Source organism: Chlorocebus sabaeus, chromosome 15 (assembly GCF_047675955.1).
Source record: "Chlorocebus sabaeus isolate Y175 chromosome 15, mChlSab1.0.hap1, whole genome shotgun sequence".
Lineage (NCBI taxonomy): Eukaryota > Metazoa > Chordata > Mammalia > Primates > Cercopithecidae > Chlorocebus > Chlorocebus sabaeus.
In genome coordinates this window covers 56739294-56760498 of record NC_132918.1, presented here as the reverse complement: position 1 = coordinate 56760498, position 21205 = coordinate 56739294, and the positions used below count along the sequence as shown (strand labels likewise).

The 21205-nt window shown below is 36.8% G+C and overlaps 1 protein-coding gene across 2 annotated transcripts in view; it reads right to left on the bottom strand.

Annotated features, from left to right (window-relative positions):
• The window catches only part of RYK (receptor like tyrosine kinase), a 90535-nt gene that overhangs the window by 22060 nt on the left and 47270 nt on the right, over positions 1-21205 (bottom strand). The window contains exons 6-10 of one of the 2 annotated variants that reach the window (XM_008009075.3): positions 20781-20925; positions 14032-14132; positions 10787-10921; positions 7808-7894; positions 2045-2114 (exon numbers count right to left, since the gene is read on the bottom strand). In XM_008009075.3, coding sequence (XP_008007266.3) covers positions 2045-2114; positions 7808-7894; positions 10787-10921; positions 14032-14132; positions 20781-20925 — 538 coding nt within the window. The remainder of the gene's footprint in view (positions 1-2044; positions 2115-7807; positions 7895-10786; positions 10922-14031; positions 14133-20780; positions 20926-21205) is intronic. The other variant, XM_008009076.3, reaches the window with a different exon arrangement.

Below are 21205 nucleotides of genomic sequence, written 5' to 3'. Positions count from 1 at the left end.
TGCAAAACCTTACAATCTAAAACTCCATGAGACACAACACGGCAAATGCTTGCTCTGAGCATTTTTCAGCCAAGGCATCTTTAGGGCTACAGTGAATATAAAACTGTTTCTTGGGAAAATTCTGGCTTTCTCTACACTTATCCCTGCTACTCATGTCTGTGCTGAGGTGATGCAAACCTTTCACTGGGGTAAGAACATTGGCTAGGTACCTAAGTAATAGGTAAACAGTACACACTAGGATTAAACACCTTTGGCCCTTCTCCCTAGAGTCAGTGTAATAGACCATTAAGCACTTTCAACACTGCCAAAAAGGACAATATTCCAACTGTTTCCTTCCCTTCTGCTACTGCGATTATCAACTTTTAGCGTTTCCTTCACCCTTGGTTGCCCAGAAGCTAGGAGATGTTTTATGTTCAGTTACAGTAAAAATATTTGTTCTCCTTACTGCTGGCTTATTGGTTTTCTTTTCTACCACCACAATGCCAAAAAATTCAGTTTCATTTTCATTATCATTTTATTTATCTTACTGTGGCTACCTTCTTTTTAGGTCCTCAAATGCTTTTGAATATGAACCAAAATATAACCAAATTCAAGAGTAAGACTCTGGGTAGTCACCTTATTTTTCAGCAGAACTCAAGGAACTGTCTAAATTATACAGAAACTAAAATATATTTTTTCAGAAGCCCATAAACATCTTCCAACAGGGATGACCACAGTTCTATTTTTAAACATGTGTGATCAAATTTTCAGCAGACATACAAATTATGTTGACTCTACATAGTGCTTTAAAAAAAACTTGCTCTAATGTTGATACTGTCACACATTATGATGTATATTTAAGCTGTTTCTGGCTCAAACGGTAGAAGTTTTTGTTATAGTTCTGTGAACAGCACCAATATCAAGCTTTTAAAAAAGGTCTTCATGGCCGGGTGCAGTGGCTCACGCCTGTAATCTCAGCACTTTGGGAGGCCAAGGCGGGTGGATCACGAGGTCAGGAGATCGAGACCATCCTGGCTAACATGGTGAAATCCCGTCTCTACTAAAAATACAAAAAATTAGCCAGGCATGGTAGGGAGCGCCTATAGTCCCAGCTACTCAAGAGGCTGAGGTAGGAGAACAGTGTGAACCAGGGAGGTGGAGATTGCAGTGAGCTGAGATACACCACCGCACTCTAGCCTGGGTGACAGAGTGAGACTCCGTCTCAAAAAGAAGAAAAAACAAAAAGAAAAAGGTCTTCATACAGAACTATAAGTAATTTTTTTTAATCATGCCATGGCATAATGATTGTATACCAGAAATTAGTTAAATAAAATGTTGTACATCCATTCAGTGGACCACTATGCAGCTTCTTTAAATGGCTATATGGATTTACAGTTGCCAACATCAAAAGTCAGATACATTGTTTTGTTAAATTAAGAAGCATGTTAGTTTTGTCAAAGACAACAATGGTATTATGATTATAAAGAAAAATATATTCTTTTTATTGAAAATAAATGCTGGATATGCAATAAAAGTACTCAGATGTCTAATTTATGGTAAAATATTTATATACATGAATATATAGATACTAATATCTAGAGATATAAATCTCATAAACATACACAACACAGAAAATATGGCAAAATGTTAACTATCATTGCATCTAGAAGGAAAATTTATTCATGTTTATTATACTTGACTTTGAGGTCCTATACGTTCAAAATCTCATAACAAATATTTTTTAACATATGTAAACAATCATCGTATTTTTTAAAGGGAAATACGCACATAAAATGTATAAATTATTTCTGGAAAGATTAGCTAGATTAGCTATGATTATCTAGATGTGGGCTTACATACTATTCTTTGTTTTCTTTATACTTTGTGTTTGTTAAGTTTTGTACAGTGAGAATGCATTTCACTTTTATATTCAGAAAAAAAAAAAATTAAGCTATTCCACAAAGCGTTCAATTCAGAAGTCATCACAATGTCCTGCACATAAAAATGATGCAGCATCAAGTGTTGCCACGCTCAACACCAAAATGCTGGTGGTTTCTCCTCTCACCTGTGATGAAGACCTCGCAGCTTACAACTTTCAGTGAGCATCATTGTCACTTGAATTTCAGAAGCTTGATCTATATATAAAGAAAATAATTCAAGAATTATTATTCAATTGTCTTGAATAATAATACTACATATATGGCATTAACATTTCCTGCTATTAGTAAATAATTATCTTGGACTATAAGGTAGGTAGGTTTTCATTATAAGTTACAGGTAAATCTAAATAGATCTAGATAAAAATTCTACTGCAGTCTCATTAAACAAGTCAATTTTCCCAGAAATTTTTATATTAAAATCAATTAAGTTTCCATAAACAAAGCAGAAAATGCAATAACATACTGGAAAAATATATGCAACACATAAGGCATATATATTGCTAACTTCCTTTTTTCCTATTTAAATAGCTCATATAAATCAATAAGGAAAAAATTTGAAAAAGAGGCAGAGGATATAAACACACAGTTTACTGAGAAAATAAAAAACAAATGACACACAATACAAAACGACTCATAGCCTCAGTCCTAAGTAAAGAAGTGAAAATTAAACCAGTAGATGCCATTTCCCCTGTCAAATTGAGACACAAAAAATTCCACTATCTACTATTGAGAGTTTCGGCAAGAGTGTGAGAAAACAGGCTCATCAATAGTACCTTGGATAGACAGAGAAAGCAACATGTAACAAAATTTTGAAATGCAGATATACCTTGCATCATCAATCTCATTGTTAACAGATATAGTCACAAAAGCTCATCTATGTATAATGTAACAAGAGCACTGTTCAGTGGCAAAAAACTCAACCACCAAAGTACCCATTAACAAAGAACTAATTAAACTGACACAATGGGATACTATGTGGCTACTTTTAAAAAATGAGATAGGGCTATATGTACTGACAGAGGAAGATCTCTAAGGTATATTAAATTTCAAAAACAAGGTACAACTTGTGTTTATATATCCTAATATTTCTTACATATTAAGGAATTGTTTATGTATGATGGCTACTTTTCAAGATGGGAGAATTTACGTTTTCTATTCTGTTTATACTTTCTAACCCAACAAACATTACAGGTATAAAATGACTACAAAAGTTATGATTGGAGATTATGGCATATTCTGTTGCTTTCTTCTTTTTACTTCTCTGTGGTTAAAAACAAACAAAAAGAACTAATAATACAGTAGTAAAAATTAGTTAACTTTCATATGATAACCAAAATTAGAATTATGCCATTTTAGTTTTAGCTTCTAAACTTATGGTTTTTGGTTCAAAGTAGCAAAACAGAACAAATTAACTTTTAGGTCAAAGTTTTTGAAACAATAACATGATAATGCAATTTACCAATATCTTTAAGTCTACATCTCCAAAGGAATTTTTAGGCCTTCAAATATTTGTACAAATCCACAAGGATTCCTCATCTTATAGGGACCACAACCTTAATAGTAGAAAGGAATTTCTCCACTACTTGAAAAGAATATTTCTTATTATAAAATTGAAAATGCAGCCAGGTGCAGTGGTTCACACCTGTAATACCACCACTTTGGGAGGCTGAAGCAGGGGGATCACTTAAAGCCAGGAGTTCAAGACCAGCCTGAGTTGGAACACAACAAGCCCCCATCTCTATTTAAAAAAGTTTTTTAATTAGTTGGACATGGTGGTACACACTGGCAGTCCCACCCACTGAGGGGGCTGAAGCTGGAGGATTGCTCGAGCCAAGGAGGTCAAGGTTGCAGTGAGCCATGATTGCACCACACTGCACTCCAGCCTGGGCAACACAGCAAGACCCTGTCTCCCAAAATAATAATAATAAACAAATAAGAAGTGAGTTTGAATTTTAAAAAATAGTTTTAAAATGTTAAAACAAACTTAATAGTGTAAAATACTATTTATTTTTAAAAACCCTTTCAAAGAAACCCACAATGAATTTTTACATCAGTAGTAAAAACAGCAATAACAATTTGTAAAGCTCAGGCTGGCAACATGGTGAAACCCCATCTCTACAAAAAAAAAAGTAAGCAGGGTGTGGTGGCGCACACCTGTAGTCCCAGCTACTCAGGTGGCTGAGGTAGGGGGATTGCTTGAGCCCAGGAGGTTGAGGTAGGGGGATTGCTTGAGCCCAGGAGGTTGAGCTATGATTGCGCCACTGCACTCCAGCCTGGGTGACAAAGTGAGACCCTGGCTGTAAATAAATTAATTAAATAATAATTTATAAAGCTTCGGACCAATGCAATAAGAGGCAGAAAGAAATATGAAAGACTGGCAAAGCCAAGATTCATATTCTAGACCCACCTAGGAAAATGCTGAACCAACAATAAAACCCATCCCACTGAATTCAGATACTATGATTGTCACATGTGGTCTTTAAATGTGGAACTGTCAAAGCTGAGAAATCTCAAATTTCATTTACTTCCACATCTACCCATTGGAATCTCATTCCTGCTTCACTTCTCTTGCTTCACTTCCATTACTTGCTACTAAGTGTTCCCTTTCCAAGCAGCTTCTCTCAGTTAAGACTATTGTAGGAATGTAAAATGGGTGGACAAAAAGCCAAGGATCTGAAACATTCGATACTTCTTTGGAAAAGGTGCTTCATACCAATGTGTGCTGGAATAAACTCAACGTGTCTACAAACTGCTTAAAATGTGGGATTTCTTAGTAAATGGCAGAATGTGCCTTTATTACTCTTTCTATAACCTAAATAATTTCTAATGAAATTATGGCCAGGACTACTGGGGGCTAGTAGGATCTTTTCAAGACTGAAAACTAGTAATAGTTGGAGGTCCCCGCCCAGTTAAAAAGACTTTACTATTCCCTCAACTGGTAAGGAGATCTAAGTACAACAAATGGTAATTTCAGAATGTGTCATTTTGTACTTACTTTTTTCAAGCTTTTAATTTTGATAAGCATGTTCTATTAAAGCAAAGGATGCTTGAATGATGATCTAAGAAAACTCAATTGAAGATAAAATAACTTTATCCATTTAGTAAGAAAAACTCATTTTCTTGGATTCCTTTCCCAGTCTCAATAGTCTTTTAATTTTACATAATGAAAGGTCTATCTTCAAGATGTATACATTTGAAAAGCGTACTAATTAAATATATTCTAAAAGTTACAAGGATGCACAAAATGATTTTTTTAAAACAAGCACTTGTTTACTTACAAAACTATAAAAATTTAGTAGCTACAATAAAGAAAATAAGAATTTAATACCAATAAACCCAAACTGATTCGCTTATTTTATGGAATTCAATTTCACAATATTTACTGTGTAAGATTCAGGCTGCTAATTTCAATCTCCAGAAATTTATACTGGAGTATCTATGAAGTCTCTGTATAAAATTATGAATATTTTTAAAAGTCAAACTCCAATTTTCTACTTATGCCTAAAGGCAAAGGTCAGTGCTTTCTAAAACACTTTTTTTTTTGTATTTTATGCTACACTTCTAATTGTGCAACATGTAACAAAGCATACAGATTTGTGAGACTTTGGCCAACTCTATGTGGCTACAACAAAACCTAAAAACAGAATTCCAAAATAATCAATCTCAGAGACAGTCATGTGGTGCTATCTCTCTAACAAATTCGAGGCAAGTATCCTGGTCAACGCACTTCCCCTCTGTCCCCCATAAGGACTCACTGTGCTTTCTCTTATTTCTGCACAACTCACAAAGAACATTATAATTACAGAAGTAAAGCATAGAAACAACCAGTGACTACAGGTCAAGCATATACGGAAAGAGAAGTCTTATCTCGTGAAACAGTCCAAGTATACTCATTGTGTTTTCTTATCACTATTATTTCCTTTTATCTCCCCTTCCAATCCTAAATCAACCCAACTTTGTATAAAAACCTCCTGCCTTAATTCAGAACAAGTCAATAATAGCTCAGTTCCACACAGTCTATAGGATACTTACGAACCCCAGAAGAAATATTTGAATTAAGGAGACTCCTTAGGAAAAAAAAAATGAGAAAATAACAAAAGGCTGTTGTTTAATAACCTTATGGCTCAAATTTCACATTTACAAAAAGTAATATGTAAACTCTCCCAGTTAGAAAACCTACTGGGACCTAACTTACACTTGGTTTCAGTCAAAGGACAAGAAGGGATGGACCTAACGTAAATATTACCCTTTAAAAGTGTTTTGGTGCTGGGAAGGGGTGAATGAATAAAATAAATATTGAATGATACAGTAAGTTAAACCATGTGTTTAGACAAGATCAAAGAGGTGTGTGTGTATGGACGTATTTGCAGCAGCCTTAAACAAACAACTTTGTTCAATTAAAAGCAATTCCAAAGATTTTTTGTTAGATTGGCACAAGCCAACTTTTTACAAACAATAAACATAAACCCTTCGTACTTCCCATGTATTCCTTTAAGTAAATTTAGAAACAATTCTTATAAATTAACTTCATAAACTGTAAAATTTTATCGCTTTTTACTCATAAAACTGAATTTAGTCTTCCCTTCAGTTTCTGAAGGCAAAGTGCCAAATTTGTTTTTAGAAGTTATTACTATGCCTTCTCAATTTACATCAGACCTGACAGACATTAAGTACCCTATAAATTATCACATTTTTCTTTCTCTCTAAATAAGCAAATAAGACTTATTTCAGAATTATTATTATCATTTTTTAAAATTAAAACAGGATCTTGCTCTGTCACCTAGGCTGGAGTACAGTGGCATGATCAGGGGTCACTGCAGCCTTGAATTCCTGGGCTCAAGCAATCCTCCTACCTCACCCTCCTGAGTAGCTGAGACACAGGCATATGCTACTACACCGAGCTAATTTTTTTTTTTTTTTTTGTAGAGAGACAGGGGTCTTGCTATATTGCCCAGGCTGATCTTGAACCTATGGGCTCAAGCAATCCTCCTGCCTTAGCCTCCCAAAGCATTGGGATTACAATTGTGAGCCACTGCATGCAGCTCTTAATTCAGAATTATTTAAGCTTTTACAAGTATCTGTTGTAAGTAATTACAATTCTAATATTTTTAAAAGTCTTGCCAATCTACCAATAATAGGAAATAAGCCATATGCCTGCATAAGTAACACTGTAGTATCTCGATAGGGAATCTTTAATTAAATAACTTATATACATCAATAAATTAAAAATAGGCATCACATTTCAAATGATGGCCCAAAAGAATAATATTTAGTGAAAACAGGTATTCCGTTCATGACAATATAAACCAGTGCTATCTTTTAGAGGACAATCTAACAATATCTATTAATTTTTTTTTTTTTTTTTTTTGAGACAGAGTCTCACTCTGTCGCCCAGGCTGGAGTGCAGTGGCATGATCTCGGCTCACTGCATCCTCCGCCTACCGGGTTTGAGCAATTCTCACGCATCAGCCTTCTGAGTAGCTGGGATTACAGGTGTAAGCACTGCACCTGGGCTCTATTAAAATGTTAAATGTACACACCCTTAGGCCAGCAATTCCAACTATGGCTATACCTGCAAAAGTATACCAAATTAGATACAGTAACAATGAAATCAAGTGGATGCAGTTTGACTTGCAATTAACTGAGTAATATCTAACAAATGTCTCATGTCTTAATTTAGCAGACTTCTGTTTTTCTATACCTAATGAGAACCACCCAAATTTCCAAAACAATTAGGCTCCTATAAGATAATTTTTGTTTTAAGCTAAATTAACATGGATTGATTTAAAAGGTATGGCACACACTGGGGAACTGAGATAGAATTTTGCTGGCATGAGCCACCTGAGACGGAAGAGCATCATGGAAATACTATGGAAAAAAGATCCTACCTTTAACTGTTTTGACAAATGCTTGTTTTTCTTTATTTGGATCTTTTTCATCTATTAAAATCCCATGGAAAATACGCCCAAAAGTACCTAAAAGGAAAAGTAATAATTAATGAGATCATATAACCTTCATAAAATTATAGTACGAAACTTTCTGGCACAATATAATATAAAACAAAAATAACAAGGGCATATGTGATCAACAACATTATTCTAGCCCTAGAGTAAAAAGACCCAAATCTTTGGTTTTAACAACTGTTAAAAGTTTTTTGTAACTATTACACACCTTGTTTTCAGAAACACCATATTTAAACTAAATATATGAAAATTTTCCTGAATTATACTAAATAAACTAATGATATAGCCAGGAGCACTGGAGCTCAGTAATGAAGTATCCACAATGGCATTTATGAGTTTCTAGGCTTAGCCTCAGAGAAAGGACAAAAAGACAAAAATGAACTTTCCTCTCTACTGCAGAGCCTTAAAAAGTAGCTTCAAGGGAAGGCCAAGGGGTACAAGTTTTGGATCCAGACAGTCCTAGGTTCCATTCCTTCTACCACTCTCTCCTCAGAAGGTCTCAGACAAGCCAATTAGACTCTCGGTTCACTAGTAAAATGTGTTCCTAAAAACTCTTAGCATGAGAAGAGGCTGGGCGCAGTGGCTCATGCCTGTAATCCCAGCACTTTGGGAGGCCGAGGCAGGTGGATCACGAGGTCAGGAGATCGAGACCGTCCTGGCTAACACCATGAAACCCTGTCTCTACTAAAAATACAAAAAAATTAGCTGGGCGTAGTGGCAGGCACCTGTTGTCCCAGCTACTTGGGAGGCTGAGGCAGGAGAATGGCGTGAACCTGGGAGGTGGAGCTTGCAGTGAGCCAAGATTGCGCCACTGCACTCCAGCCGGGGCAACAGAGAGAGACTCTGTCTCAAAAAACAAAAACAAAAACAAAAAACTCTTATAGTAATAAGAGAAGTTAGTTATGACCTTTGGGGGTGCTGGGGAAGGAGTGATTAAAAATGAACTAAGAAAATCCACCTAGATTTTATTACCAATTTTGTAATTGCCCATAAAAAGCTCCCAAACAAGATGATCACTGAAAATCAATCTCATTTTACTCTTTCTCACTAGAAAATTGTTTACTTTCCTTCCTTCACAATTTAAAAGATAAGCTTGCAAATAGTTTCACTTAGATGCGGATGCCATGCATACAAATAGGCTTGCTCTAATGCCTTTTGCTCTATGAGGTGGAGTTGTCTGTATTCATATATCAGGTCTCATTGGGGTCTAGAGACAGAGTAACTTGTATGCTCGAGGCAGAAAAGACTTTGGATAATCTTAATTTAAGGCATTTTGCTTGAAGCTGAGTAAATACCTTCAAACACTCTAGTCAATACATAGAGCGACACACCCTGACCTGTCTTCCTCACAAAGGTTCTCCCTTCTCTCTCCACCCAAGTTCACCTTGCTTGACTGAGCTTTGTAACTCTCTTGCACCTTGCACCGCAGCACTGCAAAATCTTTCTCCTCTTCCCAGTACCTAGTCCCATTTTTAAATATTACTGCCAAACATAGATTTACATATACTTAAAAACAATGTTGTTACAGCAATTCACATTCCTACCAGCAATGTAAAAGAGTGTGTGTTCCTCCATACCCCCGTCAACCTAGAAATTATTTTTACTTTTTCACAGTCTAACGTAAAAAAAAATCGCATGTAACTATTGTTTTCTTTGCATTTATCAGATTTCCAGTGAACCTGACCACCTTTTTAAATGTTAATCAGCCACCATATTTTCTTTTCTGAAATCAAAAGAATTTTAAAATAAACTACTATGGGCCTGAAAAGACCAAAAAAGAAAAACTCTACCTGGTTCAGAATTCCTTCTTCTCAAATCATACCACTGCAACAGACTGCCTATTCTATCCCACTCAGAGACCACAAGAAACTGCAAATATAACATTATTAACTGATCTCTCTTTTTTTTCTTCTTTAGGAAATGCTACCTGGTCTACTTACTCTCTTCACATTGCAAACAGATCTGCAAACTAGTTATGCTTAGAAATCAGTGAACTGTAATAAGTGGCGATCATGCATTTTAAGACATATCAGAAAATCTGCTTCCATTAATTACCATTTGCCACTGGGGACAATTTCAGTACCTGACTTAGTTGTGATTGACCTAAATGTGTCCCACCCAGCAAAGGAATACATAAGGAGGACTCCAAAGTATCCAAAGCATTCCAAGCTGAATTACGGTGGGAGTAAAAAAGTAATTCTCTATTTAACAACATGAAGAGCTCAGTGCAGTATTTTATTATTAATTTGTCCTCTTCTTTCAGCATCTCCCTAATCAATATCCTCCAACTCAAAAAGGAAAGCAAGGCCCAGTGAGAGGGGAAGGGAAGCATACTAATACCCAGCAAACACTATTATGTGTTAGTTCATTTACTGTACCTAATTTCATCTCATCTTTGTAACTAGTCTAAGAGATGACAACGCAGTCCAAATTTATAGAAGAGGAAGCTGGAGATTGAAGACATTACGTGATTTCTCCAAAGTCACACAGAGAATAAAATGTGGGATTAGAACTTAGGACCAAAACCAAAGCCCATGTCCACTCCTTACACTACAACCCCTAAGTCATCTGTCAGAGAGAAGGTAACTTAGAATATTTCAAAGAGACCTGCCAGGTAGTAATCATTTTAAATAAAAACTAAACAGATAATACACCTTAAACATAGCAAACAATAATACACATGCTTTAACATACTTGAAAATAAAGAACTGCACCAAAGTTGTACAAGGCACATTAAAGTATAAAGAGAAAATAAAAATAATTTTGTAAGAGAAAAACCAAACACTGCTTCTTATCCTTATCTTAGACACAAAACGAGATGAAAGTTTTTAAATTTTTGAAAAAAGTGTTTATAGTGGTAACATTAAATCATACTTAAAAAACTGACTTTGAGATAATAAATACCTTCTTGGAGTACATCTTTTAGAGTTATCCTCTCCCTGGATATTGCTATATCCTTCACCTTGGCTTTGGCTTCCAGAAGAGTGACACTTCTCAAGTCGTTCTTCTCTATCCGCAAGGTAGGATAACCTAAGGAGCCAACAAAGCCAAACCAAGCAATATAAATACCCTTATTATGGTATTGGGGTCAACTAGTTCAGTTAGAACCTCAGGACTCAAGTCACAGGAATGAGTGTAAGAATCATAAAAGGAAACAGGCATATATATGAACTAGGAGAGTTATTTGAAGGCCACACTAAATGTTAAAGAAATGTCTTCTCGCCCACCACAACACTACTCCAAAATGTTAAAATTCTAAACTGCAACAAGAAATCCTAAAAATAGCATTACCATGACCACCACTTCAATTGCCTTTTAGCCAAATGAAACAAGCTTGACCTGTGAAATTTCATTTAATCCCTCTTATGGACAGTGTTTCTCCCAAAAGATTTTCTAATATAATCTCATAACAAACCAACTTTTCAGATGAAGATTTTTTTCAAATATCTCATTTGAAAAGTTGTTTTGTTTGAACAAACAAAAAGTTTCAAACAAAAAGTTATTTTTGTCTGCAAAGGCTTTTTACAAAATACATAATCAATTTAATTATTCTGGTATTACCACATCCTAGCAAAACCATTGTGATTTTCAAATTTATTAGGTTCCCTTAATTCCCATTCATTCTTAATTCAATGACAGCAAAAACAGAATTTACAGTTACAAATTAGTTTTCACTTCAAGAAAAAAAATGTTAGAATAAAAGGAAAATCTGGTGTTACCAAGTAGAAGTTGCAATGGCATCTCTAATGATTTATTAGCTTTAGCAGATATTGGGAAGAAACCTCCCCTCAAAATTAGTGGACCTATGCAATGATCATCGATGGTTGCCAGGAGAACCACATGAAACTTTGGGCAACTTTACAAAGGATGTAGGCTGACACCACCTGAAACCACTGACTGGCAGCAGTTTGACTATGATAGACTATCTAGGTGTGTGAGTACATGTGAATGTTTATGTTTAATTCTACTTGGAGTTCTCTTAGTTTCTTGGATCTGTGACCTGTTGTGCTCTGTTACCTTAGAATATTTTTGGCTACTATGTCTTCAAATAATTTTTTCTTCCTCTTTTTCTATCTGTAAACAAATGCATTTCTATTGACCTTTTTACAAAGTGTTTGTTTTTAGCATATATATGGTAAGTAAATTATCTAGTTCCTTACGGTAATGGCCACAATTACAAACAAATAAATTTCTTATTGATGGCAACAATCTTTAAAAGATAAATTTATTTCCTTTGACTTTATTTATTTATTTATTTATTTATTTATTTATTGAGATGGAGGCTCACTCTGTTGCCCAGGCTGGAGTGCAGTGGTGCGATCTCGGCTCACTGCAAGCTCCGCCTCCTGGGTTCACGCCATTCTCCTGCCTCAGCTTCCCGAGTAGCTGGGACTACAGGCGCAAGTCATCATGCCCAGCTAATTTTTTGTATTTTTAGGAGACACAGGGTTTCACCATCTTAGCCAGGATGGTGTCGATCTCCTGACCTCGTGATCTGCCGGCCTTGGCCTCCCAAAGTGCTGGGATTACTGGCGTGAGCCACCATGCCCGGCCCCTTTGACTTTTTTAAGAAAGTATTTTAGCATATATAACAATTACCTACCTCTTTGAGGTCATATATAACAATTAAGAATCCATTCTAATGAGCCAAGATTGAGATCTAAATATCAAATGTAATGATGTGCCTGTTCTGAGTAGCTTAAACTACTTTCACATCTATCGTATTTCCTAAAAAGCATGTATTTCTTTCTTCATTAGTGGGAAGAGTAGCTGCTATTATTATTTCCCTTAAATTTCGTTTACTCCATTATGCATTCTCCCCCTCCTTTTTTCTTGCCACTGTCTTATTGAAGAAACTGGGTCGGCTACCCTGGAAAATGTTTGGCTTCTACTTCTTCAAGTAGTATTTCCTATAAACTGTAAGTCAGGTCTATAATCTTGATTAGATCCAGGTTAACTTGTAGGGGGTGCAGTAGGGAGAGAAAAGAACGCTCCATGAATGGTACATAATATTCTTGGGTACAAAATACCTAGGTCCCTACTTTTAGTAACGCTGAGTTCATCAGTGTATTCAGGTGGTGACAGCCTCATCCCTCAACGGTAGAGTTCCCCATTTTCCTTTTAATCACTGATGATCTTTTTCTGAATCAACTATTTCATCAGGAGTTGCACATGCGATTTTTCTAATTATATAATTCCTTCCACATTTATTAGCTGAGAATCATCTGTAAAGAAACATTTTCTCTCATCCACCAGCACCATCTGGTTACCCTGAAATATAGTTCATGTAGTCAGTTGGTAGAGTAAGGTATTCACTGGAGCCTTAGTTACCTCTCATAATGAACAATTTTGTTAAATAAGGTATTGTTACAAATTTGTGCATTTTTACACATTTTACATCTTAATTCATTATAGTCATTATTCATTTTGATGATCAAATGGTCCCATCTTTAGCCAGTGGGAGTTCTTCAAGTCTTAGCTATTTCCTTGATATCTGACTCAGCAACATGTCCCAGGCTTATCTTGTTCACTTCCTGACCCAGACCTGGAATCAGCCATTTCTCCAAAAAATCCTGGTTCTTTTTCATGGGAGACAGTACTGGAAAACTACAATAGGGCACTGGGTAGAGGACAGAAATTCTTCATCTTATTTTACTAAAGAATAAATGCCAGTCCAAAAAAGGAAATCAGATCCGACATTCTCAACTCTCCAGTTGAGAATAACTTCCTATTATGATTAAAAACCAATGTAGTCTTTACCATGGCCCATGAGACCATCAAACAATTCCTTACAATCTAAAGTCTCTGTCTTTATGTAGCTCAATGGTTAATTAAATATAGTTACCTGAAAATCTTCCTTTTGAATTTCTACAGAAGTGACTTACTAGCCCTTTTAGTATAATAAATCTATGGAAATCTCCCCAAAGCCACACCATTTCTAGCAAACTTAAATTTCATTTCTGACACCTCAATTTTAGAATGTTTCATTCAATGCTCTAGAAAGCAAAAGTTGAAGAGCATACCTAATTTTGCATGCTTTAGATATGATTTACACAACATGTCTCACAAGAACACTAACCATGCAAGACCACTGGGAAGCAGCATAGACAACTTTAGTAAACTGGCTTTAGAATTAAATTAACTCTTACTGGTGATAGGAGTTGCATTGTTGGGTGTGTCAGCTCTCAGATACTGAGTCGTCTGGGTGGATGGCTGAGACAGCCCTTGGGAACTACTGCTGGCACTAATGCTGCAAACAATTTTTGAGAGAAATATTTGACAAGTCAGTTTCAATGAGAAATTTACTTTTTCCATACATACAAAATGCACATAGCCATTATAACCAGCCTAAAATCCTGATGCAGACCACAATAATTCATGATGTTCCATACTGAAATTTTAATCTAACTCCTATAGAGCTCTATTTTTTCTTTCATTTCTATCTCCAAAATCATTAAGCAAGTTCATCTTATCAAAATTATTCAGAACTGTAGGTACTAGTGCTCAGACATCTCAGATAATTGTCCTAAACTTCACACAAAGATATGTTAGGGAACTACGGATCACCTCTCAAAAAAAGAGCCCATGCCACTCAATTAGATTGCTTTTTAGAAAAGAAGACAGGCTTCTTTCAATGATGGTCCAATATCAAATGGCCTACAGATAAAGGAAGAGCAAACCAAGTCAAATGTGCCAACATGCTCAGAGCTTAGACAGGAGTATTGGCCAGGTATGGTAGCTCACGCCTGTAATCCCAGCACTTTGAAGGCCAAGGCGGACAGATGACCGGAGGTCAGGAGTTCGACACCAGTCTGGCCTACATGGCGAAACCTCGTCTCTACTAAAAGTACAAAATTAGCCGGGCATGGTGACGCATGCCTGTAGTCCCAGTTACTCGGGAGGCTAAGGCAGGAGAATCGCTCGAATCTGGAAGGCGGAGGTTGCAGTGAGTCAAGATTACGCCACTGCACTAGAGCCTGGGTGATAAAGTGAGACTCCATCTCAAAAAAAAAAAAAAAAAAAGTATCAAATTTGGTTTAAGTTCATTTAATCACAATACATTTTGCTGCTTCTACTTCCCCAATCCCTCCTTTTTATCCAACTTCTGGGAAATCTCTAGTACTTGAAGCATTACACCATATTCTCTAAATAATACATGATACTAAGAAGATGATAGGTTCAAATAATTGTAAACCTTGTGTTCAAGATTACTGCAAAGTAGTGCTGCTCAAGCATGCAGTTTTCTCTTTTCAGGGGGGAGAAACCTTGTCTCTTGGGTACATTTCAGTCTCACTGCCTTATTTCTTATAATTTTGCAGCAGTGGAGACATGAAACATAGAAATTCAGCATGAAGAGTGAAACCAGATGGCAGGATAGATCTTTCAATGTCTCTCTTAGCTACAGGATCAGCAGTGCCCAATCAAATCTCCAACTTTCCTTAATATGCAAAATCTTTTAACTGACCACTTCCCACATAATAGGTCTGTATTTTCAAAAACTGGTGATTTTAAAAAATACATAATAAAGTCCAGGAGTTTGAGGCCAGCCTGGGCAACATAGTGAGACCCTGTCTCTGAAACAAAACACACACACACGCGCACACACACACACACACAAAATGACAGGCTGCTATATAATCTATAACATTTATATGTGAAAATGTATTTTATCAATTTCAAGAGCCCATACACAAATCTGAAAAATGTAAATATATAACATCCAGGCAATGAGGATCGTAAGTCTTTGTGTAGCCTTTCTATTGCTAATAATACAATATACTACTATCTGCTATTGTAACCAAAACATTTGTAGAAAGTCATAGCAAAAATTAAGATAGGAAGGTCCTGCAATAAACATTTAGAGCGCACTTATAATATGCAAGCCATTCTGCTCAGCACAACCATGGATCTCAAGATACATGTCTGCCTAACGAAATGCCCCTCCAGCATGCCTTCCCTGAATATGTCTATCATTTTAGATTATCTATCAGGTTGGTGCAAAAGTAATTGCAAATTGCGGTTTTTGCCATTGCTTTTAATGAAAAAAACTGGAATTATTGCACCAACCTGATACTTCTTGTGAAGCTGCAGTTAGCCCTGTTTCCCCAGCAACTCTGCGAAGATACTTTGCAACTCAAAGAGACTATAATAAAGATTCATTACGCTATCATCTGGTCAGAGTGCTGGAAGAGCTTCTTAGGCTCAATGTTATTCCAGAATTGATCTATATGGGTTTATAATGCAGTGGGTATAGGTCAATATAGAAAAGAGATGAAGAGCATAAACCGTGAAGTCAAAACTGCCAGTATCATCGATTACTAGCTGTACGGCCTAGGACAAACTGTTTAATCCTCTGGAACCTCAAATTCCCTGTGGACAGAATGTGCATAATACTATCCTCTGGTAAGACTGCTAAAACGATTACATGAAAAATAAGGAAGTAAAGCATTTAGTGCCTGGTCCTCAAACATATATTTATAAATTATTATTACTAATCTATATAAACTATAATTATATTAATTATGTGAATATTATGCATCCCCAGTCCTTAGAACAAAAAGCAATTACAGGACTCTGTTTTACAGCTGAGTACCACTCAAAAATCAAACCAGATATCAAAGCTGTTAGAAGTCCAGACTTCAATAATGGGGAGGGAAGAGGAGCATTACCATCCTCAAAAGGGAAGGAAATAAATGGGATTAAGATAATCTACCTCACAGGATTTTTGTGAGGCTCAAATTGTATGAGGTATGTGAAAATACTACTTAAATATCTACAACCAACATCACTGATGATTTAAGTGCGCAGACACGTTCTCTCCATTAACTGAACAGTAGGTGGCACTCTTGTGCTACCTCAGAATTTTTGAAAAGCCTGTAGGCACACAAAGGTGTTACAGGGACATCTATGTCAATTTTTCACTCCCTCAACAGATATTAAGTGGGTCCCTAAAATAAGCAAAGCACTATGTTAAGTGGTCAGAACAAAATTTTTTTTGGAATCCAAGACTTACTGTTACGAGTGAAGCAAGAAGCAATTGGGGACCTACCCCGACATCCATTAAAGTCAACACCTACACAGCTATATCACAAGAGGTAGAAAATGAGATTAAAATGTATATTTGGTAGCACTTAATAGTTTATAGCCAGTCTAAATAAATTATCAATCTGAATAAATTATCTCATTTGATTTTCAAAAGCAAGTAAAATTATGTATGGAGATACTAACCCTGTCTTAGAATGAAGTCAGAACTTTGGGAAAGATCATAATTTTCCTTCAAAACACTTACTACAATTTGTACTTTTCTGTTTTTCTCTGTAACTCCACTTCATCTATTCATTCCACAAATATTTATTAAGTATCTACTACATGTCAGGTACTGTACTGGGTGCTAGAGATACAGCAGTGAACGCAACAGACAAAGATTGTGACCCCTACATTCCAGCAGGGATTTTTTTTGTTTGTTTAATGTCTGTCTCACCCAATCAGACTATAAACTCCACAAAAGCAGGCCAAGTGCCTGTTTATTCACCTCTCCTTCCCCAGCACTTAAGCCAGTGCCTGGCACAAGAAGCCCCAAGTGGGCCAAAGTGAGCCCCAGTGAGAGCTCAATTAATACTAAGTCAATCAATGAACAGAGAAAACCACACTTCCCTGGAACAGAAAACATAAACCAGACAGAATGGTCATTTTTGACACAAATTGTTGTGAAAAAACCACAGAATGATTGGTATAACAAAATGTTTGTTTTCCTCCCTCTACTCATTGGTTGTTCAGCCAAATAGTTACTGTGTATTTTACTATGTGTCCGACACTGTTAGGCATTAGATATAAAATAAAAGATTTTAAAGGGAAACTATCACCAGTAAGGGCAGGGGGGCGGTGGTGGGGACAATGGAAACTGGAAGAGAAAAATCAAGCATCCCACAAAGGAGTAATAAACTTTCCCACAGTCACAAACGAATAGGGAAAGACTACAGTAGAGACACGCTGCAGACCAACCCTTCTGCAGGACTTCAGGGTGAATATAAAGAGAAGCTCTGCTTATCCAGGACAGGCTCATCTGGCGTAACACAGAGACTGAAAAGATCAATTTGCAGTGCTGGGAGAGGGAAAGCCACACACATGAGCTCCAACTGCCCTGGCATGAGCACATCTCAGGCAGTGTTAATTCTCTGCCTCTAAGGAGATCTGTTCATAACAAGCAGTGGCTCCTAAGTGCCTGGAATGGAAGAACACTATCATCCCTTTCTAAGGAATTCCATGGAGCCATGGGCTCCAACCAACCTCACCAGACTGTGTGAGGATTAACGGGGTTCATGAATGTAAAGCACAGGGAACAGTGCCTGGCACACAGCATGTGCTTCATACAATGACAATAGTGGATTATTAATATATAGCTATTACAACACTGAGTCCCACCTGCTCTGCCCTGCTCCTAGAAGAGCAATCCTGAAGAAGTTATTTAATCTCTTCAAGCCTATTTCTAGGTGGCTGTGAGTGTTAATATATATAAAGTACCTGGAACAGTACTAGTAAACAGAAAACAATAAATGGTAATCCCAGTGGTCCCTATATAGAGTGAGAAGCAGCAGATGTCTCTTAAATGCTATTGGATAACTGGATGGGAGCTTTCTGGTCACCACTGTTAGCCTGCCTGGCAGGTAATAAATAATTGTTAATAGGACAGAAAAGGGTTGAAGAAGAACTTTGTCCATCACTACTAGCATACTGCAGCTTTATTAAAAACGTCATAAAAATGCCATTTACTATACGTAGCACTGTGTTTTAAGAGCTTACAGTATTATTGCATTAAAACCTCACAACATACCTAACTAACTAGATGTGTATTTCTGCTTTACAGAAGAGAACTGAGACACACATAGGCTATATAACTTACTCCATGTAGCCCATAAAACTAGTAAACAGAACAGCCAGGTTTCGAACAGAGATAGTCTGGCTCTAGAGTCCATACTCTTGACCACTAGGCTATGCTCTGAAAACATGTGATAATATAAGTTGGTTTTACTGAAGTAATGCCTGGAAACTTTTGCCTGAAAACTATAGAGAACTGGAAGACCAATTCATGGATGGTAACTAATTATTTCAGCAGGCAGAGGTAGATGCCCCACGGAATCTGAAAGTTATTGCACAATTCTGGCCTATGTGGACTCACAGCCCTAGCACACATGCAGGCATTCAAGGAAAACTCTCTGGGTACATCAAGACTGACTTCCAAATGTCATACTCTTCAGTCACCTCTCTACCTGTATCCTCTCTCAAAGTCCTATCAAAATGTTCCCTTAATTGCTTCCAAATGCCATTTCTTCCCCTGTAAAAATCTAAACCTAACTTCACCACCACCATGTACACAAAACATATTCTGAAACAAATCATATATGTACTTCCTTCTCATTCGTATCCCTTTTCTCTTCTTTCTCCACACAGAAATGGAAAATAAAACAGTGGGGACAAAGAGTACTTAGGGGCAAGTACTGAATCCAATCAGCTCCCTTCCCCTTCATAGTCTTATGCCACAAATATGCCTCCCAGCTGTATATTAAGACCAATTAGGACTGGTGACTCAACAAGGAGTAAGACACACTGCTCCCTAACTGGAAAAAGCTTACATTCTAAAGGTAAGACAATCACACAAAAAATTATAGAAGAAAAAGTACAATAACTGCTACGAGAGAGAGACAGAGAGAGACAGAGACAAAGAGAAATGGGTGTTTGGGAGGCTTAGAAAAGACTTCATGAAAGAGACAGCAATGGAGCTGGAATTTGAAGAGTGGACCAAGCATGGACTGGTGGAAAATGCATGGAGGTGGCCTATGGGAAGGAGAAAGAATGAACAAAAGTCCTGAAGGGCAAAGTGTGGGGCAAAAGTGAGGAATAAGTAATCATTTGACTGGAGCGCAAGTAAGGATACAGCAAGAAGAGAAGAAAAGGTTCAAAGAGTATGGTGATACATCTCCACATAAAGGAGGGCTTTCAAAGAAGTCACAAAGCTGGGGCATGTCTTCAGTCAGCAACTTGGAATCACTGAGGAGGGAAGTAAGAAGTATGTGTTATGAAAATAAACCTATCATTCCATCTGTACCTCTCACCCTAACTTGACTATAATGTCCTCCTTGTCATCTCTGACTCACTGAGGCTGGACAAGCACCTTCTGTATTCACACACTTTACTATACATATCACAGTCATCAAATTACATACTTTTATAATTACAGGTTAACGCAAAAGATTAAAATCTTGAAACTATGAAGTATATCATTATTTCTGTCTGTTCCCAGCACTCAGCATAGTATCTAACCCAGTATATCTCAAACTGGCTGTACATTAGAATCATCCAGGAAGCTTTACGAAAAATACTGATCCCCCATTACTACCACAAACCACTTGCATCAAAATCTCTGGAAGGTGGACCCAAATACTAGCATGTTTTAAAAGCTTCTCCTTGACTCTACTGTGTAACCAGGTTGAGAACCAATGGTTTAAATCAGAGCAGGTGCGCAATAAATGTTTACTGGATGGAGGGAGGAAGAGAAGGTTGGGAGAATGATGAAGGGAAGAGCTAGAAGGAAGAAACAGGGCTATTTTGAAAAGGCAATGGTCTGAAGTAGTCATGTCAAAGGGAATAGAAAAAACATACTTGTTCTCCGCTTCTTCCCCAACAACTAAAAAACAAATTTCTGACTTTATAATTTTTAAAAAATGAAAACAAAATCAGAGAAACACAGAGACAGTGATTAGGTCATCTTATTTTTCCTTTGGCTGGGGCTTGGTCATCCTCCCTCCTTCCCCTGCACCACTGCGCATTGGTATGTACGGGCTCCTACACATATAAAAATAACTGCTTTCGTTTTTTTTCTTTCCCAAAATGTGTACAATACCTGTCATCCAGTTCGATCCTTTTCATACTATGAAGGTGCAAAACAGCTAATATTATTGCTACAAGAAATATTACTGCACAACAAACCCCTACACTAATATAAAACACACGCGTAGAAGTGGTTGGAGCTGCATGTACAGGATCATCTGAAATAAAAACAAAAAGCACATTTAGCTTTTTAAAGAAATATGACTGCTTTGGGATCCAATATACACAAATAAGTATTCTGTTCTTTTCATGTGCCCATTCTTTGGTAAGATCAGTTACCAGTAGCATATTGGTGTAAGTTCACAAAGTTTTTTTGATGTTTTTGTTGTAGTTTTAAAAAGATATTTTAGGCCAGGTGTGATGGCTCATGCCTGTAATCCTAGCACTTTGGGAGGCCAAGGCAGGCAGATCACCTTGAGACTACCCTGACCAATATGG